This window comes from Macrotis lagotis, chromosome 1, assembly GCF_037893015.1.
Source record: "Macrotis lagotis isolate mMagLag1 chromosome 1, bilby.v1.9.chrom.fasta, whole genome shotgun sequence".
Taxonomy (NCBI): domain Eukaryota; kingdom Metazoa; phylum Chordata; class Mammalia; order Peramelemorphia; family Peramelidae; genus Macrotis; species Macrotis lagotis.
The window spans coordinates 678784344-678809588 of NC_133658.1; the positions used below are offsets into that span (position 1 = coordinate 678784344).

The window sequence follows — 25245 nt, forward strand, 5'->3', positions numbered from 1 at the left end:
ACATATCAGTTATATACAGGTGAGAAATTTGTTGCTAATTAGTTCCACCTAATACATGTAGTGAGCATCAATAGAAAATATATTAGATAGAAAAAATACAATTTCCAAGTTGAGAGGACCTAGGAAATGACTAAAATTCTCATTAGATTAAAATGTTGAAGTTTCTTTTCTCTAGTTTGGCTACTAGCTAACAAGATTTTAAATATTCTATAGCAAATGGTCAGATGATGCTATATTCAAAGAATGATGGATCATAAACTATTAATGGCTAATTATACCAAATTTATATGAGTTTAAATTTTTCAATGCAATATTACATAATTACTGTTTATTCTGATATTTGCAGCCAGTGTTTCAAATATTTTCCAGAAAAGAAACCTCATCATTCTCTTCTACTTAGGGCTATTCTGGACTTGGGCTACCTAATATTAGAGAGGAAGAACTGAGTTTGGTACCTAAGGTTATCTAGTCTAGAGGACCACCAGGAATGCAAGTCATTTATGAAGTTTATTCAAAACTTCGAAAGTTCCACATCCATTCTAGAGTATTTGTATGTATGTATGTATGCATGTATTTGAATCAGAAACTTGATTTTACAGATTCCTGTAAAATATTTCATTTAAGAACTAGCTTGCAAGAAAGAAGCTAAAAGACATATGTCTATCTTTATGTACTTAGGTAAATACTACTTAGAGTAGGTTGAATTTTGAAATAGTTCCATTCAATTGTATTTGCATAATTGTTTAATCATTTATTCAGACTTTAAAATATAAATCTTGCTTATAATCATAATGCTAATAATAAAATTACCATTATTAGAAAATAGACTATAATTTATAATATAACTTTCCAATGCATCTTTAATCTCATAAATGCATTTATTTCCTAAAATAACAAAGACTCCACTCTATCCATATCTTCTCAACACTGTGGGACACTTATTCAAGTCATTATTGATTAATGTTTCACTTCTTTAATCAAAAACTCAAACCATCCCCATCTGATCTTTGTTATTGCATCTCACTCTATATGACTCACACAGAATTCCATTTCTCATCTCCATAGCTTTCCAATGGCCATTCTACATATTTGCAATATAAATACCTTCTTCATATATACCTCATAAAATCGCTTTTATTGATTCAAACCTCAAGTACCACTTTTTTCAAAAAAAACAGACGGTGCCCACCCATTAGGATCACCCAAACAATCCTATCTCCCTAAGTGTTTTGTAGTTAAATGGGTATTTATTTTCTTAATATGCTTATATATGGATATTATATATAATATGTATATATTGTATATAATTTATCTTTATATATGTATTTTTCTGTCCTCCCTCTCCACCTCCTCTCCACCTCCTCTTCCCAACAGAATGTTAGCTCCTTGAATGGACAGATTTTTTTTTTCATTCTTTATTTTTTTCATCCCTAGTGCTCAACACATTATCTGGGACATAGCAAGTACTTGCAAATTGATTCATTGATATCCTTCCATACTGGTGATAAACCCACATTCTGTCTCTTGGCTCTAGGCATTTTCTCTTGGAATGCTCTTCCTCCTTTGTTCCAATTTCTGACCACCCTGGCTCCCATTAAGTCTAAATTAAAATCCCTTCTTCTATAAGAAACCTTCCCCAACCCCCTCTTAATTCCAGCACCCTCCTTCTATTAATCATTTCCTATTCAGGTGGCATATAGCTTGCTTTGAATATATTTATTTGCATGTCATCTCACCCATTAGATTGTAACTTCCTTGAGGGTGTGACTGTATTTTGCTTCTTTTTGTATCCATAGTGTTTAGCATAGTGCCTTACAAACAGGCACTTAATAAATGTTAATTAATTTGAACTGAATTAACAAGGGTACCAGTGCATCACATGGGATGGTCATTAATTTATTCTTCTCTCTCACTATATGACTAAAGTACCTTCCTCTCTCCCCCAATACTACATGAGATCTTTCTTCTCTCTCATAGTTCCTGTGTAATATATTACAACATCCTTACAAACACTATTTGCTTCTCCTTCATTGCTCTCAAGGTGATACACATTTTCTATTTTTTAGAGAACATATTATTCTCTAACTTGCAATCATACATAGAAGAAAAAAGTACTTAAATCAATAAAACATCCCTTTTTTCAGGTAGAATTGCAAACATTCAAAGATCTATGGTTCCATGGAGGCAATCACATTCCTGTTCTCCATTCTCCTATTCAATACAGGATCTAATTCCACATTCAAATACAAAAATAAATAGATGAATAAATCTATAGGTTATCTAACATCTCATGGATTAGACAACAGACATCCTTCACCCACCACATTTTCATGAGTAGATAGTCTAAAACCTATTGAATGATCAGCTGAAACATTGCAGTGAGCTTTGCAGTTAGAACCATGTTATCCATAATCAGGAATATCTGTTAAGACATTATCATACACATCAGGAGTACTTAACCTTTGCTATAACATGGATATCTTTGTTAGTCTGATAAAGTTTTGTGGCCCTTTCTCAGAATAATGTTTGTAAATGTATAAAATAAAACATACAGGAAACCAATTATCCTGAAATAAAGCTATAATCTTTTTCCCATTCAAATTCATGGATCTTGGGAATTCTATGGTTGCTAGAGTAAAAAAAAACTCATGATCTAGAGGAAATCCCTCTTGGACCTGAATTATTTATTGTATCTCTGCCAGGATTGTGATGAGCTCCTTTGTCAAGTGTATACCTCACTATTCTAGGGCTTTTTAAAACAATATTCATCATTTTGGTATATTATATGTTTGTATAAGTTGTATATATTACAAATAATATAGATAGATAGATAGATAGATAGATAGATAGATAGATAGATAGATAGTAGGGATAGAGAATGAACCTGTGATTTAGAAGGTAATGAAAACTCTCTGTATGACCATTGCAGCTCAGCAACTCAGAGACTTAGAGCATTGTCCAGAACACAGAGGTTAAATGACTTGTCTAGGATTATAGTGCAAGTATGAGTCAAGTCAGAGGCATAACCTGATCCCAGGCCTGCTCTCCATCTATTACACTGTGTTGCTTCTCTATCTCTCTGAAGGGGTCAAACTCTTAATGCTCAGGATAGGATATCTTATATTTAAGCCATTTCTTGAAATTAAGTATACTATAGAAAGAATTTAAAAAGAGTATTTCAAAGTATTCCATATTTTGTCATCTTCAGAATAACCATGATTGAAATAAAAAAAAACAAGGTAACTTGTTGGCATTATTCTCTACAATTTAAGAGGGACATAAAGAATTTGGGTAGTAACATTACATTGAGAATCCAATAAACAGGATATCACTCCAAAGCCTGGAAATCCAAAAGTCAACGTAGATCTCAGAATCACTGTGAATATCAAGTACTAGAGGTCCTAAGACCCAGACAAGGGGAAGATCACTGATATCATCTGAACCTTCTCAGTTAGCAGTTTGATATACTGAGGCATGGAGGAGAGGGAAGGTAGAGGTGGATCACATGGGTTGGTCCTTTCACATCCTATACAGAATGTCGAATATGTAAATATGTGATCATAAGTTTTTCTTCAAAAAAATTTTTTTAAGAACTAGCAACAGAAAGACCCACTTGAGAAGACCATGATGGTTATACAACTTCAGGATGAGAAAAGTGATAATAATACCTTTCCAAGATTGCGCAATTAAAAAAGAGGATTTATCATCTGTAACTATCCTAAGATTTCCCAAAGAAGATACTTTAACTAAAAACAAAGTTATGAGATCTTTTAGACTATAATGTGTATTAATGAATATATGTGCATGTGTGTAAAATATATGTAAATGCATGTGTACAACATTTGCATCCATGTAGCTTGTATAGCATGTATAGTTTGTGTGGATGTGTATAGGCATGCTGGTACCAACACTAAAAATTCCACAGGATCATTGCTTTGGCTATTTCCCCCAGTGTTGCAGAGTATAAACCACCCATACTATCTATGTCTTCCTATGGGAAAGGTGCCTATCCAATGTACTGAGAGTCATTCATATGTGTATATTAACATATGTTTGTATAAATATCCATAGATATGATAATGATCTCAATCCATTACTTGCTACCTTCCTGAGGTTACTTCAATTCCATCTAATTCATGAGCCTCAGTTCTCAAGTGCTTTTTCTCTCTCTCTCTCTCATTTTCCTCTTTTTTTCATTTCCCCTATTGACACACATATCCAATTCATTATCAATTTGTAAATTCAAGCTCTATACCATTTCCTCTTTCCTCTCATATGGCCTCTATACTAGTTCAGACTCTCATCATCCCTAAGCTAAACTACAAGAGTCTCCTAGGTCTCCCTATTTCCCAGTCTTCTCTCCCATGTCTTCTCTACTATTATGCTAAAGTGATATTCCTAAAGTGCTGGCCTGGTCATGTCACATCCCTCCTCAAGAAGTTTTAGTGTCTCTCTCTTACTAATATAAAATACAATTTTCTGTATGTGACATCTAAAATCTTTCACAATCTTTCTTTAATCTATCTTTCCATGCTTCTTTTAAATCATTTTCCCCTATTCACTTTATTTCCCAGTCAAACATTCCATCCCTTTCCTCTTTGTCTTTGCTTAGGCTGTGTCCTACATTCTACAGGGAAGCCACTTCCTGCTATTTGGCTATATGGCTTGGTTCAGGGGAGCCTTTGAGACCCAGAGCTGATTCGGACTCATGCAGGCCAATTCCCCAGCATGCCCCTCAAGAACAAGAAAGCTGGGCAGTACCAACAGTCATATGAACATAATGAGCTAGGTGCCAGTTTCTCAATATTTAGCTTCATGATTTCTGCCAAAAATATCTATTTTTTAATCATCAGGAGTGTCATCCAAAGTACAAGGGAATGATCAAGTAAGTATTAGGCAAAAGGTGAAATCTAGAATGTATTATAGAAAACTAACAACAAAAGGAATGGAAATTCTATCTCTTGAGAGCCCTAACTTGGTAAATTGCTAGAAGGCAATGAGTTCAGTGAATTATGCTACCCTAACAAATGAAGATATTAATGATACTCTTTGCTTTAGGAAGACTTCAGAAGTGATAGATCTATAAGAGTCATGAGTCATTTTGTGTCTTAAAAAATTATGACAGGTGAGAGTTTGCAAAAGGACCATGTATGAAATTTTAACAGCATGATACTTGCCTTTCAGTGATAGTAGAACTAAGCTAATCAGACAGAAGTAATTATTGGTTTAAGAAGTAAGCTCTCCCATTTCCCAAATATATTCTTCTATGTAAACCAAGAGTTTGGTTCAGAGAATAAAATTTTGAGGTGAAGGACAATGGTGGGGGGGGGAGAAAATTAATAAAGGATATCTTCTGATAGATTGTAATTCACAGAATTCAAGTGCTGGAAAGGACTTTAGCCACTGTTCACAAATTTTAATAAGGATATGCCAGATCTATTCATTCCAATGAGATAAGCCTAAGTGTATAGAGGGATACTGGAGTATCCCTCTATAAGACTCCTATTCACTTCAAATCCTGGGAAAGTTTCTATCTGAATGTTTTCATGTTGCATGATAAAGGGAACTACTATTTACCTACACGATAACAGAGAGTTGCCTTGACCATAATATTCTCACAGTGCTACATTTTAGAATAAATAAATTTCACAGTGACAAACCAGATGTATGATAAGATGTTAATGAAGTATCAAATAAAAGTTTAATTGTATTCAGTCTTAAATCCCATAATGGATGGTATTTTTCCTTATCTGAATTCTTTGAAAATTGGCAATCCACATATAACATGTATGGTAACTCTCAACTAACTAAAATATTCAATTATATTGATATCAAAATTAATAAATTTGAGAACATAGCTCATATGAACAAATACAGCTTTGGTGAGAAGGAAAGAAAATTCTGATCTTGGTAATGGATCATCAACAATGTCAGGTGAGGACATCAATGGAAGTAATTGTTCTGCCTGGGGCAGTTCCAAGTCTCAGTACTAAGGAGAACATCTAAAATTTAAGGTTGTTCAGTTATCCCAATAGCGTTGAATTCTTTGTAATCTTGGTTTGCCATTTCCTTCTCTAACTAATTTAACTGATGAGAAAAGTGAGGCAATTTAGTGAAGCAATGGTTAGAGTGCTTGGGGGGAGGGGTCAAATCAAACCTCAGACATTCAGTAGCTTTGTAACCTTGTGAACACACTTAACTCTATTTGCCTCAGATTCCTCATCTGTAAAACCAATTGGAGAAGGAAATGGCAAACTATTCCAGTATCTCTGCCAAGAAAAGCTTATAAGGTATCACAAAGAATCAGACGTGACTAAGGCAAACAAGGTAAAATGACTTGTTCATGGTCACAAAGCTTTTAAATACTGAGGTTACATTTGAATTCAGGTCTTCCTGACTCCAGGCTTGGTTTTCTATTCATTTATCCCACCAAGAAGGAGAAACCATTAATTAATAAATTAGTCAACTAAAATGAGCTTTTATTCAGTGAATCCCCAGCACTTAGCACAATATCTGGAACACAGTAGCATTCAATACACATTTATTCCATTAGACTGGACAAACTGGAGGAGTATGTCACTGGGAACAGACCATTCTGGAAGAGGCATAAATATCCCCTAGGCTGAAAGCACAAAGGAGGTGTATCTCATTTGCCTAGAGATAAGGAAGAATAGGAATGCTCCACAGAAAGAATGCATGACTGTCTTCTATGATATTTTTACCCTTGATATTAAGATGTAGCCTAGTAGAATTGTAGAATTTAAGTTAAAAAGATGCTGAAATTGATGAATTTACTTTGACCAGCCCTCTCTTCTCTCTTCTCTTTTTATAGAGGAGATAAATAAGATTCTGAGAAGGAAACAGAAACTCTCCCAAGGTCACAGTGGCAGACTGGGGATTGTTAACCTCCACATATGTGGAATTGATGTGTGCATTCCAGGGTTGGAGTGAAACTTTAGGATAGAGAGCAGGGACGCAATAGAAAACATCCAGAGGGCAGTCTGGAGAGGAAGGGGACAGATCCTCGTTCCAGCTCAGAACTGACACACTGGATGAACACTGCACCTGTCATCTCCCTTTCTGAATTGTGTGGCTCCTTACAGACCCTCTATTTTAGGAGGATGCCCAAGTCAGGCACGAATTCCTCTCCAAGCTGTACCCTGGACTTCCTCTACCAAGCCAAGTATCATTGACTCCCCCCCCCCCCATTAGCTTCCATTCATGCATTGTCTGTAAGCTTTCTACTTGCATAGTGAGTTCTTAATAAAATAAATGCTTGTTGCTTAACAAAATATCAGAAACACATTTGGGAATGAAACAGCATAAATCATAACAGCTTCTAGAGTCAGAGGATCTACATTGAAATCCTTCTTCTCATAATACTTACATGATTGTGGGCAAGTGTAAACCTTGAAACTGATTTCTTATAGAGAAAGTAATCTACTCTTTATCTATGTAGAAACCAGTAAAACTATAAAATGACAGGGTTGGACTAGATGACTTCTGAAGTCCTTTCCAGGATTTATGAACCTATAAGAATCCATGTCTCTCAAATCCTATTTAGTGCTTTTATTTTTTTATTATTAATGTTTTGGGGGCAATTAGGACTAAATGACTTGCCATAGGCACACAACTGTTCAACTGTTGTATGAATCTGCATTTGAACTCGTGTCCTCCTGAATCTAGGATCAATGCTCCATCCACTGTGTCACTACCTACCCCTATGCAGTGTTCTTTTTTTCCTTTACCATGAAATCCCTCTATTAATAAATGAAATATTATACTTAGATTATTGCATTCTGCAGTAGGAGAAATATTTTTAAACACAGCATTCTTTTATTTTTTCACTTAGAAACATGACTGATGATCAATTCTATTCTGTGAAGGCCCCTATGTAAAATGCAAAAACTTTGTTTGTATTTGACCTGAGACAGCTATCCCTTTGTGCTAGGCCCAAGCCTAAGTGTCACAAGGACAAGACTACCTTGTACCAGAAGTGAAGAGGTCTCACAGGATGCTGCCTGATCTTTTCCTCTACTGAAAACAAACTGACCCATTAATGAAAGCTAGAGAAGCATGTAATGAATTACAGGAACTGATGCTGAGCAAAGGGAGCAGAACCATGAGAATATTGCACATATAAACTGTAACATTTTGAGTTGATCACAGTAAATGAATGCAGCTCCTCTCAGCAGTTCACAGACCTAGGACAACCTTGGGACACTTGCTATGGACAATGCTATCCTCAATCAGGAAAAAGAAAAACAAAACAAAATAAAAAGGCCTACATAATCTGAATGAACACTATGTTCACTTTTTAAAAATTTCTCTTTTCTTTTTGCTCCCTATCTCATGATTTTCTCTCTTTTCCCTTAGTCCTAATTCCTCATATAGAAAATGACTGATCTGTAAATATGTTAAACACAAATGTATATATAGATATATATATATATAGATATATATACATATATATATATATATGTGTGTGTGTGTATGATGTTTACAAAACTGAGGGGAGGGGGTTGGGAAGGGAAGATGGAAGGAAAGTATGTAACATAAATATAAATATGCATGTGGATGAATGTTGAAAAACTTTCTTACATGTAATTGGAAAAATAAAATATCAATTGGGGAAAAAAGAAGATAAATTGGTCCAATTTTAAGGGGAAAACTTGAATGCTGATTTCATGATCACTGAAACATCACCAATTAGCATGAGTTTGTATTGTGCAGAGAATAACATATTTCTCATTTATAGTGTATTTCAAATGGTGCTTTTAAAAAATTTACACATTCTCCTTTCTTTTGTTCCCTAACTCTCCTTCACCTTTTAAAGACTGGTGTGTAAAATACAGGTTTAATTGTATTTGATTTATAATCAATGGCAGAAAGTGTGGGATTGAGAAACCCTTAGAACCAAATCAATTATTTTAGATAAGGTATACTTCTCTCACTCCGCCCCCCCCCCCCAAATGAGGATACAATCTACTAAAATAGAAGTGTTTCAGTGTTTCATTCTCAAGAAACTCTCCATTGGATTTCAGTAGGAAATTTTCACAGCATGGATTAAGACTGTTGCTTGTTTTTCTGATATTAATCAAGATGTTGCATTATAATAGGAAAAGACATTTTGCTTAAAGGTTACATGATAGTTGATTTTACTTAACTCGAATGAAAAATTTTAAAGTTAAAAGGTCAAGAAATGCTTTCCACTTTTAATAAGTTAAAAAACAAGTTCATTTGTTTACCTTTATTGGAGATAACTGGCAAATTTTTTCAGTCTCAAAGTTAAAGATTCACTTTGCTATTTAATGAGTTAAATAAACAGTAATAATAATAATAATAATAATAATTGATATTTATATAGTACTTTATATACATTGAAAATCACATCAACTTTGTGAGGCAGATACTATGGATATTTGTATTTCCATTATACAGGTGAAGAAACTGAAGTTCAGAGAGATTACATGACTTGCCAAAAGCCATTTGGTCATCAAGGCAATAAGTCTCTGGGTTGAATTCAAATTCAGATTCCAGGTATATAGGGCTTTCCCAATTAATTCATTACTCCAGGCTGTCTCACATTCATTATCAAGATTCAATCAAAACCTTTGATTTATTGACCATGTCATAAGAGGTCAAACATTCTATCTTTGTTTCTGCATCTCCACTAAAAATCTACCTTTTAAAGCAGAGTGTTTCATAATGTTTATTGAATTATGTAATTAAGTAAATATGTTCACAATAGAAGTAGCACTCCAGAAATTATATTTGCCTTTCACAAAGGTGGGGAAAATGCTCCTGCCTCCTGAAAAAGTTCAAAGTGAATTCTCTCCTAAGAACATCAGTATATTCTCTTAATCCTCCACCTACTCAGCTACAGGTAATGATCCTGCCTTAAGGCTTTAGGAACAGTGGGGGAATATGATTCAGTACTCTCCAACATTATGTCACCTAACTCCTAAAGCTTAGAGAGGAAAGTGAATAATACCTCCCAGAGCAAATTTAGCACTTCATTACATGAAATATTGTCACTTTATAATGAAATCTGGATTGTCTTCACCTACTCCTCTCAGAGTTTTTAAGAAAATATTTTTATTGATCGAGTTGCAAAAAAAAAGTTTAAAATGTGCCTTGACTGATTTAAAATTCAAAATATTAGAATTTAAATATTCAAGTACTACAAACTAGGAAAAATAGGGATACTATTTTGCAATATGGAGAACATTATTTTCTGAACTTTTATTAGCAAAATATCCTCTTTCTGATCCCAATGGTAACTTCATTCCTAAACAGAAATAGGTCTTAGATGCTAGTAAACTGGCTTCCTTCTGAAAAGGTGTAGGAGAGAAATCATAAACCAACTATCACTTGTCTTCCTCTGCACCTTCTTAAAATCTGAATATTTGTATCACATAAATGACATGTTGTTGTGTTCTATGAAGGACCTTAGGCTTCAGTAAAAAATCTCCAATAATGTCATTTGACTGACAACTGAGGAAAACTGATCATATCAAGAGGGAAGAAAATCCAGGGCAGGACATAGTTGCAAATGAGAGGTGATTTTCTGGGAATAATTCTTCCTAGAGTCATAGTCAGGAAAGATACAGAGCTTCCATGATTCCAGAATTTCTTTAATTGACATTTATTGCCATTCTTTTTGCCTCTTCTTTTAAAAAAATTAAACTTGTTCTGATGCTTTTGGTTTTATATCACCTCATTTCTAAATATATCTCTTCCTCTCACTATCTTGTGAACCAGCCCTTGTAACAAAGAGAAAAGAAAGAAGGAAAAAAAAGCCAAGGGAAGTTCAGCAAAACTAGCCAACACATCAACAGAGTGTAACAGAATATAAAACATTTCACACCTATAATCTCCTACCACTGAAAAAGGGGGTGGGGTGGGGATAAAGAACAGAGGTGACACATTTTTTTTCAGCTTTTTTCTTAAATTCCATTTTTTGAAGGGTTTAAAGCTCTTTCCCCCTTTTGTATGAATTATTCTTCACCTCATCCCAGATCAATATTAGTGCCCACTACTATAGAAAAAATCAAAATTTTATTTCATTTTTGCTATTTATAGGAAAACTTAATATTGTACTCTGAGTATATTTTCTTTTTCTTTGATTCCAGGAAACATCCTCTATCACCGAATAATGTTACAAAAACACCCAATCAACCATTCTTCACTTTTTTTTTCTCCTACCAAACCTCATTTCTGGCATTTGACCAAGTTTATAAAGCACTTTAAATTTATTTTTCTTCTGACCTTAACTTTATAACCCTTTTTGTTCTGTAATTGAATTTCTTTACCCTTTTTTTGTTCTTTTTGTTGTTTCCCTGCTCTTCACCAACTGTCAAAAAATTTTTTCTTCTTCATGATACATTTTGATTTTTACCTAGGTATTGATATTCAACATTTTAGTCCTCTTCTTCTAGATACACCTTAGGCATTTTGTAGAGCTCTGACCTTTAAAGGACAATAATTTGGTCCTAAGGCCCTTTGGCCTATCACTATGTAGACATAAATCTCTCTCTCTCTCTCTCTCTCTCTCCTCTCTCTCTCTCTCTCTCTCTCTCGGGGTTTTGCAAGGTAAATGGGGTTAAGTGGCTTGCCCAAGACCACACAGCTAGGGCAATCACTAAGTGTCTGAGTCCGGATTTGAACCCAGGTACTCCTGACTCCAAGGCTGGTGCTTTATCCACTATGCCACCTAGCTTCCCCACATAAATCTCTCTTGAAAAATAAATCCTCTGAGAAGACCAGAACCCATGAGTGACCAATGTCAACTTTTTTTCTTGTTCATTCCTTATGATTAGTTTTTCTCCTAATTCATTCTGTATCTTTATCTAGTCTATAAGATCTAAAAATTTGGGGGGAAACTTCAAAATAATACCTCCAACCTGCTAACCAACGCAGCACTTCTCTTCACAATGTTCTGAAATACATCCTGGCCTATTCTGGAATAATTTTAGTGACAGTAACCTCACTATAGGTAGTCCATTTCAAGTTTTATGTCATAAAGTTATTTATCTTGTGTTTCAATGTTCCTCACTATAATTTCTATTCAGCTGTCCTGGTCATGTCATATGGAGCTATTCAATTCCCCTCCATTCCCTTATAAGACAGCTTTTCAATTATGTGAGAAAAATGATCATGTCTCTCTATCACTTTTTACTTTTCTAGGCTAAATAGTCACAATTGGAGATATAATTTTCTTATTTGCAGTTGAAAGAGCAGGAAATTTAAAGTCCAAGTACTTAGGTTCAAATCCCAGCTCTGCCACAACTACCAGGGTGATCATGGGTACACTTAACCTCTCTAGAGCTCAGTTGCTTTGTTTGTAATAAATGATCCCTGAATTCCCTTCTCTGACATCATATGATCCTTCGTATGTTTCATCTACCTGGTCCCCTTTCTCTGATAACATTCCAGTTGGCAGGAGATGGGAGGGGGAATAGAAGGGAGGAAGGAGGAAAGAATGAAGGGAAGAAGGGAGGAAGGAAATAAGGAATCAAGAGAAGAAAGGAGAGGAGAAAAGAAAGAGAGAGAGGGAAGGGAGGGATAAGTGGGGGAAAGAAAAGATGGAGAAAAATAACCAAAGAGGAAAGGAATAAAGGAATGGGAGAGGGAAGGAGAAAAGAAGGGAAGGGAAAGAAAGAAGGAGGGAGAAAGAAGGAAGGGATTGAGGGAAAGGGAGGGAAGAAGGAAAAAAAGAGAAAGCTAGAAGAAAAGGAAAAAGGAAAAGAGGGGATGGAAAAGGAAGGAGAAGGGTATAGGAAGAGGACTATAGTAGATAGTAAAGTTACTACTATTTTGTTTCCAGGTGCTACTAAATATACTATTCATATTTTCTTACTAAACAGTTCAGGAAAGTGTTCTAGAATTCTAGGATTTCTTTATTTGACATTTATTGTCATTCATTCTCATTCATGTTCATTTTCTTTCTCTGTCACTGTCCCCCCTCTCCCTTTCTCCTTCCCTCCTTCTCTCCTTCTCCTTTCCATCTTCCTCTTTCTCCTTTTTTTAATGTTAAACTAGTACTGATACCTTTTGTTTTTATATCATTTTCATTTCTAAATATCTCTTCTAATCCTACCCTATGAATCATCTCTTGTAACAAAAAAAGTAATAAAGAAGAAAAACAAAACAAAACAAGGGATGTTAAGGAAACTAGCCTACATATCATTAGAATGTGATAGAATATAAAATGTTTCACACCCAAAGTCTCATGCCACTGGAAAAAAAAGAAAGGGGCAGGGAGGTAGGAGTATATGTGTGCTTATGTTTTCAGTTTTTTGCATATATTTAAAACTCCTTCCTCACCAATATGAATTAATATTTACTTCATTCCTGAGCAATATTCTTGTCCTCTATTATTGCAAAATCTTATTTCATTATTATTATTACTAGGTAAATAATATTGTACTCCAATCATATTCTATTTCTTTTTGATTCCAGGAAATATCATCTACCTCTGAATAACAGTACAAAAACACCCAATTTAACCATTCACTATTTTTTTGTACCAAACATCTATGTCTTCTAACCTTAAATCTTTCCTCCTTCCATTTCTTCTTCCTCCTCTTCCCCCTTTCCTCTTTCACCCTTTCATTTCTCCCCACTCTCTCCTCTCTTTTTTTCCTTTCCTTCTCCACTATTCCTTCCTTCCTTCCTTCCTTCCTTCCTTCCTTCCTTCCTTCCTTCCTTCCTTCCTTCCTTCCTTCCTTCCTTCCTTCCTTCCCTCCCTCCCTCCCTCCTTCCTTCCCTTAAAAGAAAGCTATTGTTCTGAGAGCTTTCCAAATATTGTCTCATTGATCTTCATAAGTACCCTGAGAAGTAGGTGTTATTTTATTTTTGAGAAAGTTGAGGAGTAGAAAAATTAAGTAGCTTGCCCAGGATCAAACCATGTCTGATGCTGGTTTTGAACTCAGATCTCTCTGATACAAAGCCCAAAACTCTATCCACTGTGTCACCAATTGTCTTATTTTATTTACAGGGTTTATTCAGAACTGAACAGAAAACTGTAGAGGTAGTCTGACAAATGCAGATAATAGTGGGAATAATGATGAGATTGGTTTAACAAGCAATAATAATTACATAGCTTATATGATTTCTCTCTTTTAATGAGATAATTTGGAATTTTATATATGCCTATAGGGGACAGGAATGGGAAACTAAAATAATATCATTCCAAGATTTCTTGGTAACTTTTGAAATCACCTTAGGATCTATGTTATATATTTTTTTAATAAAAAATTCATTTATGTAATCACGTTTTAGTTTTAAAAATACCTTTCTCACAAAAATCTATAAGAGTTCATTCAAATATCATTAGATCCTTCTTTAAGAAGAAGAAACAAAAAAAATCAGAGGTTAGGTGACTTCTCAAAGTCACACTGCAAAGCTAAGACTTGAACCAAGTGTCCTAAATCTCAATCCAATGTTATTTATACTATACCTCTCCAAGGTATCTCTTCAAGTGTTTATCCTCAGACAGTAGACATCTTTTTTTTTCCTCCCCAAGAAAGGGTTATTCATTCAATCTCAAAACTGGTAAATTAGATGAATGAATAAGCAAGGGGTAATACCAATTTTTTAAAAGAAGTCTATCTGAATAACAATAATAATAATAACAATAATATAGATAACCCTGTTTTATTTACTAGTTAGCTCTGAAAATGGTTCCAAAATTAAAATGTCAAAACTATCTTCAGCAATTGATACAAAATTGAAATAACTATATAGCTCTTAAGACTAGAAACAGAGACAATGCTTATTTTCAACCTAATTTCTGGTATTGAAGCAATGCCACACCTCATATAGTCTTAGAATCCCTGGAACATAGCCAATTCTGGGTAGTCATGAGAACTTAAATCCATAAATCCCATTTGACCCATACTATGTATGGGTATTTTAATAATCACTAAGAATACAGAATACAGAATGAGTAACAGACTCTGCCCTGAGAATATTAGTTTTTATTTGAAAGAAAATTGTTTCTTGCCAAATATGGCAGCAACTCAGTCATCTTTAAATTGGGATAGGGACAGGACTTTGTAATTTTCTTGGTCTATGGGACTCCCAGATAAGAGGAGACTGCCACATGCTCTTCAACTTATATATGATCTTAGAGAGCTGGCTAGGACACTCCAAAGTGTAGTTAACTTCTCCAGGATCATACAGTTACTTTTCAAAGGCTGGGCAAAGTTGATAGAGAGAATGGGAGTAGTAGTGAATTGAAAACAGGCCAAAAGACCTGCGTTCAAATACTGCCTGCAACACATTTTAAAGCATTTCACTTGAAGTCTGAATCTTGGACACAGAAATGTACATACAATTTAGAAAGCATTTTCCTCTTAACAGTTCTGTGAATAAAGTAGTATAATCTTCATTCTTAGAAAACTTGTCAGTTGCTCAGAGTCAAAACTATCAAGTCTTTGGATAATACAAACCCAGTTTCCCCTAACTCTGTTCCCTTTACACGTGAGTATGAACTAAATAATACATTATCAAATACTCCTATATGGTTATAATTTCTGCTCACTTGGTAGGCAAATCTTATTAAAATATTTAATTCCAAATTTTAAAAAGAGTAATAAAATGTGAACCCTTTCTCTTACAACTGATCTCCGAATTCTTGGGGCTGCATATAATTTCTGCTCCTAAAAGTAAGCTGTTGCTGCATATGTGACAGCCAAGGTCAAACCAAGACAAGAGGAAGATTTATTTGGTTTCCGCTGGACTTTTGTCAGTTCCCCTGGTAGATCTCCTAACCATAAGCAACTATCCTCTTTTTAGTCTCTTTGTCTAGAAAACAAACATGTTCTTGAAGACTTTAGTGCACAACTTCTAGTCTCTTCTTGATTAAGCTTTCTCCTCTCAAAAACTGTGTACAATGAAAAAATACAAAAAAAATAAATCTAAAATGATGTATCTGATTTTTGCCTTTGCGAAGGCAATGTCATAAATTTGGAGATGGTTCTTACTCTATTTCTAAATCACGATCTACAGCTCAATAATAAGATCCCAAACAGCTGTATGCATGGTATTATTATTATGGAGCCATCATTGAATTTGGTTGGGAGGGAAATTCACAGCATAGTAAATCCTTGATGCCTTCTCAATTGGTTGCTTTATTTCTTTGTACTTTGAGGGGAAAATAGCTCCTAGTTTGGATATTCCCATGCCCAAATTAAAGAAAAAAAATTCTAAAAGTGTCACAATTTGAAGAAACATTTTAAAAACCTAACTACTGAGGAGGAGGCACTTTTGAGGGAACTGCTAGTTTCAATATAGTGTTGTAAAGAAAAAGTTAAATTTAGCATCACTGATGACTTTGGTCAGGAAGATTACAACTGTATCATTTCTTTTCCTTTCAATTATATTAATGAGAGGCTGCCAACTTTAGGTAATGCTTTGTTGTTAATTATCAGTAAGGTAAAATACTACTTATGCTTGTACCAGAACTCTGATGCTAAATGACAAGAAATGTCTTAATTTTGAGGGCAATTTTTGATCTGATTCTAAGCTTGATCTATAAAAAAAGTTGAGTGATCAAAGAGTGATTGTAAAATTCCTGTTCTTGGCTTAGCAAGATCCGAAGTCTACTGTAACTTTCAGGAAGGTTTTTGAGAATATTATACTTTATGTCTGAATTCATTACAAGCATAAGCCTGGGTTGGAGGAGCACTAGCAAAGGAGAAAGGGGGTCTATCCGAACTTTTAAATAAAAGTTAGGTTATTCAATACCTTCTCTTTTCAGTAGTTTTGAAATTACTGTCTTGAGCAAAATATAAAGTTCATTGTGGTGGGAACATGTAAACTTCTTGGCAGTACAAGGGGGAGGGGGCAGTAGGTGAAGAAGGAATTTCAGTCATTTAATACCAAAGAGTAAATAAGCATTGCAAACAGTTTCCAAAGAAATCTTTTTTTGCTTTCTGGTACAAGTGATGGTAATTCCCCTACTGAACTCACCCAGCTGGAGTTGTTCACAAGTCCGGTTAGAGTTATCTCCAATCTTGCATCTGAAAATTGCACCAGGGTTGACCACTGAAGCGTTGGTTTGCCAGTTGGCAGTGGGGGCTCCCACCACAAGCCTAGCTCAGGGACATACGCAGGCGCAAAAACAGAAACGGTAAAAGATATCCCACATGTCTTAGAAACTAGACAAACTCGGGGGATAAAAAGCACACATCTCCACAACCCCCAACTTTTGACTCATGCTTAAGGAAACTTGCCACCCACTTTCTAGGCTCATAATAGGCACTTAATACATGCCTATTGATTGATTGGCTCCCCGTCATGCCCAATGTGCTCGCTCTCTACGATGATGCCCAAAGCAGTCACCTCCTAGAGTACCCAAATTAAGCGAGGCTCCTCTACCACCACTCACGCCCCCATTCCCCCACTTCCTTCAAGATAGGTTTGCCTTTAGGGCAAATTCATGTGGGGAATGTCTATCAACCGCCCTGGCACTGCAGGATGCCTGGCACTGCGTCTCCCGAGAGCTTTCCTCCTTTGGGAGGAAAAAAAAGTTTTAAGCAGGGAATCACACTTTCCAAGCTCCTCCGCCAATGGGAAACCTGAAGCCACTCCACTCACCATCTGTGGTCCCCGTGGCTGTGCAAGACCACCGAATACCCAAACAAGGTCCCCTTGGGTCCGTGAAAGAGCAGCGGGTCTTCCGTGTCCAGGTTGTAGGGCTGGATCCTCGGGATCTGCAGGCAGAGAAGGATGATCACCGCCTTCCAGACGGCCACTCCCGCCGGACCGGCCCCCCGACTTTCTCTCCAAGCCATGCTCTCCCTGCCCGGGACATTCAACAAGCCGCGTGTAGCTCCGAAGTGGCTGGCGGACGGGCAGAGGAGAGGGAGCTCCCCAAGAGCCCCTCGCGGGCAGCCGCGTGTCTCCGGCCCCGCCACCGGGCGCAGGCGGGCAGCGGGGGTGAAGGGGGTGGAGAGCCAGGAGGAGGAGGAGGAGGAAGTTCACGGCGGGCGGAGCGTCCGCAACGGCCGCGGGTTCCTGGGCTCTGGGATCCCCACGCCCTGTTTCAGTCTGAGAAGTTGGGGGCTCCCGCCTTGAGGAGGAGACGCCTGGGTGGGGTCCAGGGGTGTGGTGGGGAGCTGGAGGGGTGTGAGGCCGCCCGTCCCCCCACCCGGCCTCCAGCCCCGGGCCGGCCCGGCTGCAGAGGGCGCTAGGAGATCTCCGTTGATCCAGATGTGCCGGTCATCCAGCTGCTCTGCTTTAGTAGCCGATGGGATGCCAGCCTTGGCCCAAGGTCCTGGAGCGCACTGGTCCCCTTTGGTCTATCCTGGGGAAGAGGAGAGGCTGAGTCCGGGGAACAGTTTCATTTTTCTCCTTTTGCAAAAAACTTCTGCCCAACTTTGCTGCTTCTAGAATCCAAAGATTGGGATAGATGTTCCAGCTCTTCCAAGGAATAACACTCTAAAAATTCCTTTTCTTTGACTGTGAGCACCATGTCCAAAGGAAAAGTTGAGGAGGGGGGGGCGTAGCGGAGAGGGTGGTACACAGGTACCAAAAATCAAATAGCAACACATCTGAAGGAGCAAATATACATATGTAGGTACATAAATTTGCCCCTATATTATAATACCTACTATTCACCTGAAGACACCTACCCCCATTTCCGTCCCCAGCCCCCACTTCTCTTTTAGACCAGTCAGTGATGTGTGAGGGGGAATATTGTGAGTGATGAATGCCGGCTGCCTGGTGAGAAACCTTTAATGGGCAAGGGAGCAAAAATGTCTAGACAAAGCTGTCAGTATTATATTGAACTTTCTGTCTTTCTAACTTAACAAATTTGAATACGGTGCCCTGCCCAGGCAATACACAAGCTTTTCTAAAATTGACCATCCATCCCAAATGTAAATGCTCTGGTATTGTGTCCCATATGCTTACTCTTGTCTTCAGAAGAATAGCTCCTATTCACAAATGTCAGGGATGGGATTTTTGAAATCTTAATCCTCCAATGAAGAACAGCTCCAGAGGTGGTAAAAAGTTATTTATTTGTCCAGACTCTAGTTATTCGTCAGTTGCTCTATAGATAAGGTTTGAATGCAAAATCTTCACCAAAGCGAGGCAGCAGAAAATTGTTTATTAGCTTGTATAAATGAAAATGGGCAGATTGAAAGAGTAAAGTTGGTCAAATTAAATAAACCTGCAAATTACCTTATTTTTCTGAGAGGAAGAACTGATAAATATGTCATCATGTAAACTTCTGTTATTTATTTAAATATTGAATAAAAGTCTAGGCCTGGGGTATCAAATTCAAATAAAAAGAGGCCTGACACTGCATAAAACAATTAACATTATGTTTTATTGTATTTTTTAACTTTTATTTTAACTTATTTAACTTATTTTCTCAAGCATTTCTCAATTAGATTTTAATCTGGTTTGGAATCTGACTTGAGAGTCATGTTGACACCTCTGGTGTGGGGAACATATAAGAAAATTTATCCTCCATACCTTTCTCTTTTTGAATTGATCCAGGTGTCAGTTCCATCTTAGTTCTATAAGTCAGGATTCCTAGAATGGCAGGACTTTCTAACATCTAGCTTTTCAACTGAGGACATTTATATCTGAGGGTATCTGAGAGGTTCCAGACCAGTTTTCACACTCTGTTTGAGCCAATATTTTGACCTGTATCTCTTGTTTTCCTTCTTTTAAAAAAATCTCAGTGAAATAAAACTTAACAAAATTCATGTAGCAGTATAGTTAAGACATGATTACTTAGGTAGGAATTTTATTCTTGAGGGGGTGGTTCCCTGCTATCTCTAGAAAACAGATGGATTCAAATAGATCCAGGTGATTTGCTCCCTTGTTCTGTGAATAACTTTGCCAGTCTGCTGGAAGATGGGAGTGGGGTTGTCTCCAAGACCACCATCAAGACTTCATAACCATATTCTTTCCTTTTTCCTACATTAGCTCATGAAGTGGTACAAAGATTGCCTTCTCCCCTCTAAGCCTTTCTCCCTCAAATCAGGGTAAGTAGAGAGGATAAATGAACAATTTATTTGATTGTGTGTTCATTTTTAGATTTGACTTTTTAGCATGCATTCCATAGGCAGTCCAACAGAACCAGCAAGAAATAGACGCCCTCCCCTATCCACCCCATATTCCCCTTTCTCTCTCCTGACTGAGCTCTGATACCCTTATTCCCAGCTCAAATAAAGGAAATTCAAAATTATTGGCTGGGGACCCATATCAGTTCTCAGGCTCTCTGTCTACTTCTAAGTGGGTAAAATCCAGAAGTCACAGATCAACTTGATTACCCTTCTCCCATCTTGTCAGGCAGATTAAGTCCCTTAGATGAGCAGGAAATCATCAATTACAATACTTCCTGTAAGATAGAACAATGGACTTGGAGTGGAGTAAACCTTAGAATTTTGCACTTAATGACTGTGTTATGCTGGCCTCATATTTAAACTTATTTATTTAAATTTATCTCAACCTTATTCATCTGTAAAATGGATATTATAATAATACTAGCACCTACATTACAGGATTGTTGTGAAGATAAAATAAGATAATGTAAAGTACTTTGCAAAACTAAAGTTGCTACACAAATGCTAATTATTATTACATTCATTATGATTTATTATTATTATTACCATCTGCCCCTCTACTATGTCCTATGGAAGTATGTTATGCCAATACATTTTAAAACCGTCTAGGTCTTTGTGTTGGCCATGAACTTGATCTGTGTTGTCTCAATTAGAAAGTGAGCTCCTTGAGACAAGGGGAGGACTGGCTTTTCTATTTGTTTCTCCAGCACTTGAAAATTATTTTTCCTCCATTCACTCACTTAGGAACTTCCCTTATGTATAATGGCACAAATTGTGCTAATAGAAGAACCTGCTCTGAATTTAACGTTTCCAATGATTTAGAGAATAACTCAGGCTTTGCAGTTTCAGCATAGCATAGATTTAATGTGATGTCTACAAGAATGGCCCCTTTACTCTTTATTAATGGTAGCAAGATAGAAACAGATCTGCTGCAGTCTTCCTTGAAAAAGATCCTCCAGGGGTGGCTAGGTGGTGTAGTGGATAGAGCACCAACCCTGGAGTCAGGAGGACCTGAGTTCAGATCCAACTTCAGACACTTAATGATTACCTAGCACTGCGACCCTGGGCAAGCTGCTTAGCCTCATTGCCTTGCAAATAATGATAATAATAATAATAATAATAATAATAATAATAATAAAGATACTCCAGGAATGCATTTAAAAGCCATTCTTGCCTCACATAGCTTTAAGGAAAGGAGGTACAATGAGATATTTGAGATCTTTCTCAAGTAGTTTCCTCTACTCTTTGTGGTTTGGGGATTCCTTATTATTGCAGTCAGAGAACTGAAAGAAGACTCATTAGCTATCAATGAGTGTGAGTGCTCATTTCTGCATAATTTCTCTACATTGGTTAGGGTCACTCATTCTTTCAACAAATATTTTATGTGATTGTTGCTGTGGGTAGCTTACAGAGATGTGAAACTGTTCATTCCCTTAATAAGCTTGCATTCAAATAGAAAATCATTAAGATCATAGGAATTAGATCTAGAAGAGACTCTCTTCTTAGGTTTCTAGACAGGCCCTCTGGAGGAATAAGTGGACAGGGCATGCTAGGCAGAAGAAATAGATAGGTGATACAGTGTCATGGAAGTCAAAAGGATTTAAAAAAAATAATTCAGTGGTCACATGTTGGAAGAGAGATCAAAGAAAGTGAAAGAGTATTTTGAATGATATTTGGGATCTTTAAACATTTTTAGTAGGACAAAGAGAGGAGAGTTAATCTTTAAGAAATTAAGAAGTCAATGAATATCCAAGAAGTGGAGATGATATATATTGACTAATAATTTAAAAAGTCTGTTGATGATAGCAGATTAAGAGGTTAAGAGAGTCAAAGGAAGCTTATTTTTGTTTTATTTTGCTTTGTTTTATAATATATGGGCCGTCTAAGAAATGTTATGGAAGATGCACAAGAAAAAAGCATTCTGTATGGGACAACATCTTAGAGAAGGCAAGACAATACAGATGAGGTCAAGAGCAAAAGTAGATAAAATGATCTCAAAATGATCAGACATACATACATTCATTCATTTTTTCCAGTGATCTATAACAAGATACTTAACTGCTTTCATACACCGAAAGGTTTCCAAATAATAGTAATATAGTAGAAACAGAATTTATAGATATTCTTTTTCATTGATATTTTGTTTTTTCCAAATACATACTATGAAGGTTTTTTTCAATTCAACCACATTCATATGTATATTTTTGTTACAAAATTTTCTTCCATTCACCCTGCCCATCATCCTCTCCTCAGTGGCAAACAGGTTAACATTGAACATACATATTTTTTAATAAAGATGTTTATAGATTAGTCATTATTGGTTTGAGGAATTAGGATTAAGGGGAAGAGATACACAAGAGATAATTTTTATAAAGTGACCATCAGATTCTGAAGCATTGTTTTGTTTGTTTTGTTTTGCTTCTTCCAGGTGGGGATAACATTGTCCATAGTGGTTATAATAGGGCTGTCCTAGTTCTCTGAACTGCTGAGAAGAGCTGCTTCCATCATGGTTGATCATCTCACAATGTTGTTGTTAATATGTACATTGTTCTCTTGGTTCTGCTCCCTTTGCTTAGCATCAGATCCTGTAACTCACTCCATGCTTCTCTAGAGTCATTCACTCCTTTTCTTCTAAAACATAGGGAAAGGAGGAGAAGATGGTCAAGGATAGAAAGAAAAATTAAGTTGGGGTAGGGAGTAATGATGAGATGCTTTAAAATAAAGAGTTAAGCTGAAGGAACTCAAATTGTGGCCCCATTTATTTTTGGTAAAATACCAGGCAAGATTAATTGCTGAGAGGAGTGGAGATCTTAGTAATACCCTAATCAGTCAAGAATAAATTGATAAAAGGATATATATATATATATATATATATATATATATATATATATGTTTGTGTGTATATTTGTATCTGCAATAGGATGCCATGCAATATGTCATGCAGCAAGATAAAATGATTATAGCAATCTCATTTTGTTTCCCACTGTCTTCCCTGTAACCTTGTCATCTGAACTCCAGGGAAGGAAACAGAAGCAACCACTATCAAAGAAACACATGGAACTATCACTAGCATTGGTCAGCAGCTAGTGTACCTTGAAGAAGAAATGAACAGAAGTCTAGACATCTGCAAGAAGTTCACATCCTGGAACCTAGTTAAAAGGTATTTAGAGTTGAAGGAGCAGCTAGGTGGTGCAATGGATAGAGCACCGGCGCTGGACAGGAGTACCTGAGTTCAAATTTGACCTCAGACACTTAATAATTACCTAGCTGTGTGGCCTTGGGCAAGCTACTTAACCCTATTGCTTTGCAAAAAAAAAAAAGAAAGAAAGAAAAAACACCTTAATAAAAGTTATTAGATTTGAAAACCTATGATAGGAAGTTACTAAAGTCTTCAAAGACAATAAGAGGGATCAGAGTAAAGAGGAATTTGGTGGGCCATGGTTCTAAATATATATGTTTTATTTTAATTTTCTTTTCAGATGATTTTGAATTTTGTAAGTCAGCTATAACTACTAAACTTCATTGTTTCATTCAACAAAAATCGATATTCAAAAATGTATTTATTTGCATGCAGTAACATTCAAAGCAGAGTCCCCGGTGACTTCTGATGACCAAGGTTCTGTAACTTTTGCAAAGAACATGCTGGGGTTGGGGGAAAGGGAAGGAGGAAGGAGGAGTGGCTCAGGAAGAGTGTTCTCAGAGACTTCCTCATTCTCACATGCAGAAGTCCTTGCTTTAGAAAAAAAGAGGCAAAAGGAGCCCAAACCCAGATATTCAGACCACTCCAAGGACACAGGCATCATAGTTTCCTTTGCCACATTCATAGGAATACAGAAATGTCATAATCAACGCATATATGCCTGGGGCATGGTTGATTTCATAACCTAGCCAGCAAACCTAATATGGAGTTTCTTTCACTCAATTCTCAAACACAAACTCTATTCACCCCACAGAAATTAGAAGTGTTTCTCCCACAATAAATTAGAGCCTTCCCTCTCTCTCTATCCTTAGGCAGCTTCTTCATCTCTTTAGACCTTAGTTTTTCTTTCTATAAAGTGATTTCTATGGTTCCTTCCAACTCTGACATTACATGTGAATCAGTTTACCATCATCTTAAATAAAAAAGTTATAAGCTAATCATTTTAATGGGTGTGAGGCCAAATTTCAGTAGCTTATACATTAGTGAAAGTGTCTCAGAGCAAGTCTTCCATTTCCCACATCTGTAGTATCTAGTTCGCCTCCATTTAAAATCTGCTTCTCTCTCCATCTCTTAAATGGATATTATAATATTACTAGCACCTACATTACAGGATTGTTGTGAAGATAAAATGAGATAATCAATGTAAAGTACTTTGCAAAACTAAAGTTGCTATACAAATGCTAATTATTATTATATTTGTAATTTATTATTATTATTATTATTATTATTATTATTATTATTATTATTATTACCATCTGCCCCTCTACGATGTCCTTTGGAAGTGTGTCATGCCAATACATTTTAAAAACTTCTAGGTCTGTATATTGGCCATGAACCTGAAGGAACCAGAAATCACTCCACTAACGAATACAGAGGTAAAACCATTGCTATCAAAAATTCTAGTAGAGGAGATAAAAGAGACATTTATTATGTTTTCATAGATAACTCTAATTTCAATGGGATGATGTTTGCCCATCATTTCAAAAAATACCATGGCATCAGGGAGGTGATGCCAGGATAAGCACATGAATTAGATTTGAGTAAGGGGATGCTTTGCTAAGTCACTAGTCTCACTTTCTCTTCCACAACCATCTGGGTGCAGGTACCATATATGAACCCTAGACATGATTGTCTGGATGTGAGACAATCAGGATTAAGTGATTTACTCAAGATATAAGCATAATAGAGATGCCAGCTAGGTTATTACAGAGGTGTTTCAAGGAAGATGATTCTTACCAGCTACAAGCAACAGAGGAAGCTACCTCAATAGGTGGAATTTGAGCTTAACCTTGAAGGACTAGGTAGGCCTAGATTTAAAAAAAAATGAAGTACCTGTTTGGGTGACCTTGAGTTCAGGAAGAACAATTAGAAAACTATCATGAAAACTAGTAAGAAAAAAAGTCTTTAAATGTTTTTGTTTTGTCTATAATGTTATCATTTTATGAATTGTTATCC

At 36.3% G+C, this 25245-nt stretch overlaps 1 protein-coding gene across 4 annotated transcripts in view; it reads right to left on the bottom strand.

Annotated features, from left to right (window-relative positions):
• Positions 1–17899, bottom strand: part of ITGA4 (integrin subunit alpha 4) — a 108028-nt gene extending 90129 nt beyond the window's left edge. For all 4 annotated transcript variants that reach the window (XR_012474237.1, XM_074215570.1, XM_074215569.1 and 1 more), the window contains exons 1-2: positions 17608–17899; positions 16981–17102 (exon numbers count right to left, since the gene is read on the bottom strand). Coding sequence is in view for 3 of the 4 variants with exons in the window: in XM_074215570.1 (XP_074071671.1) it covers positions 16981–17102; positions 17608–17804 (319 nt within the window). In the remaining variant the exon portion in view is untranslated. The remainder of the gene's footprint in view (positions 1–16980; positions 17103–17607) is intronic.
• Between the last annotated feature and the right edge of the window lie 7346 nt (positions 17900–25245).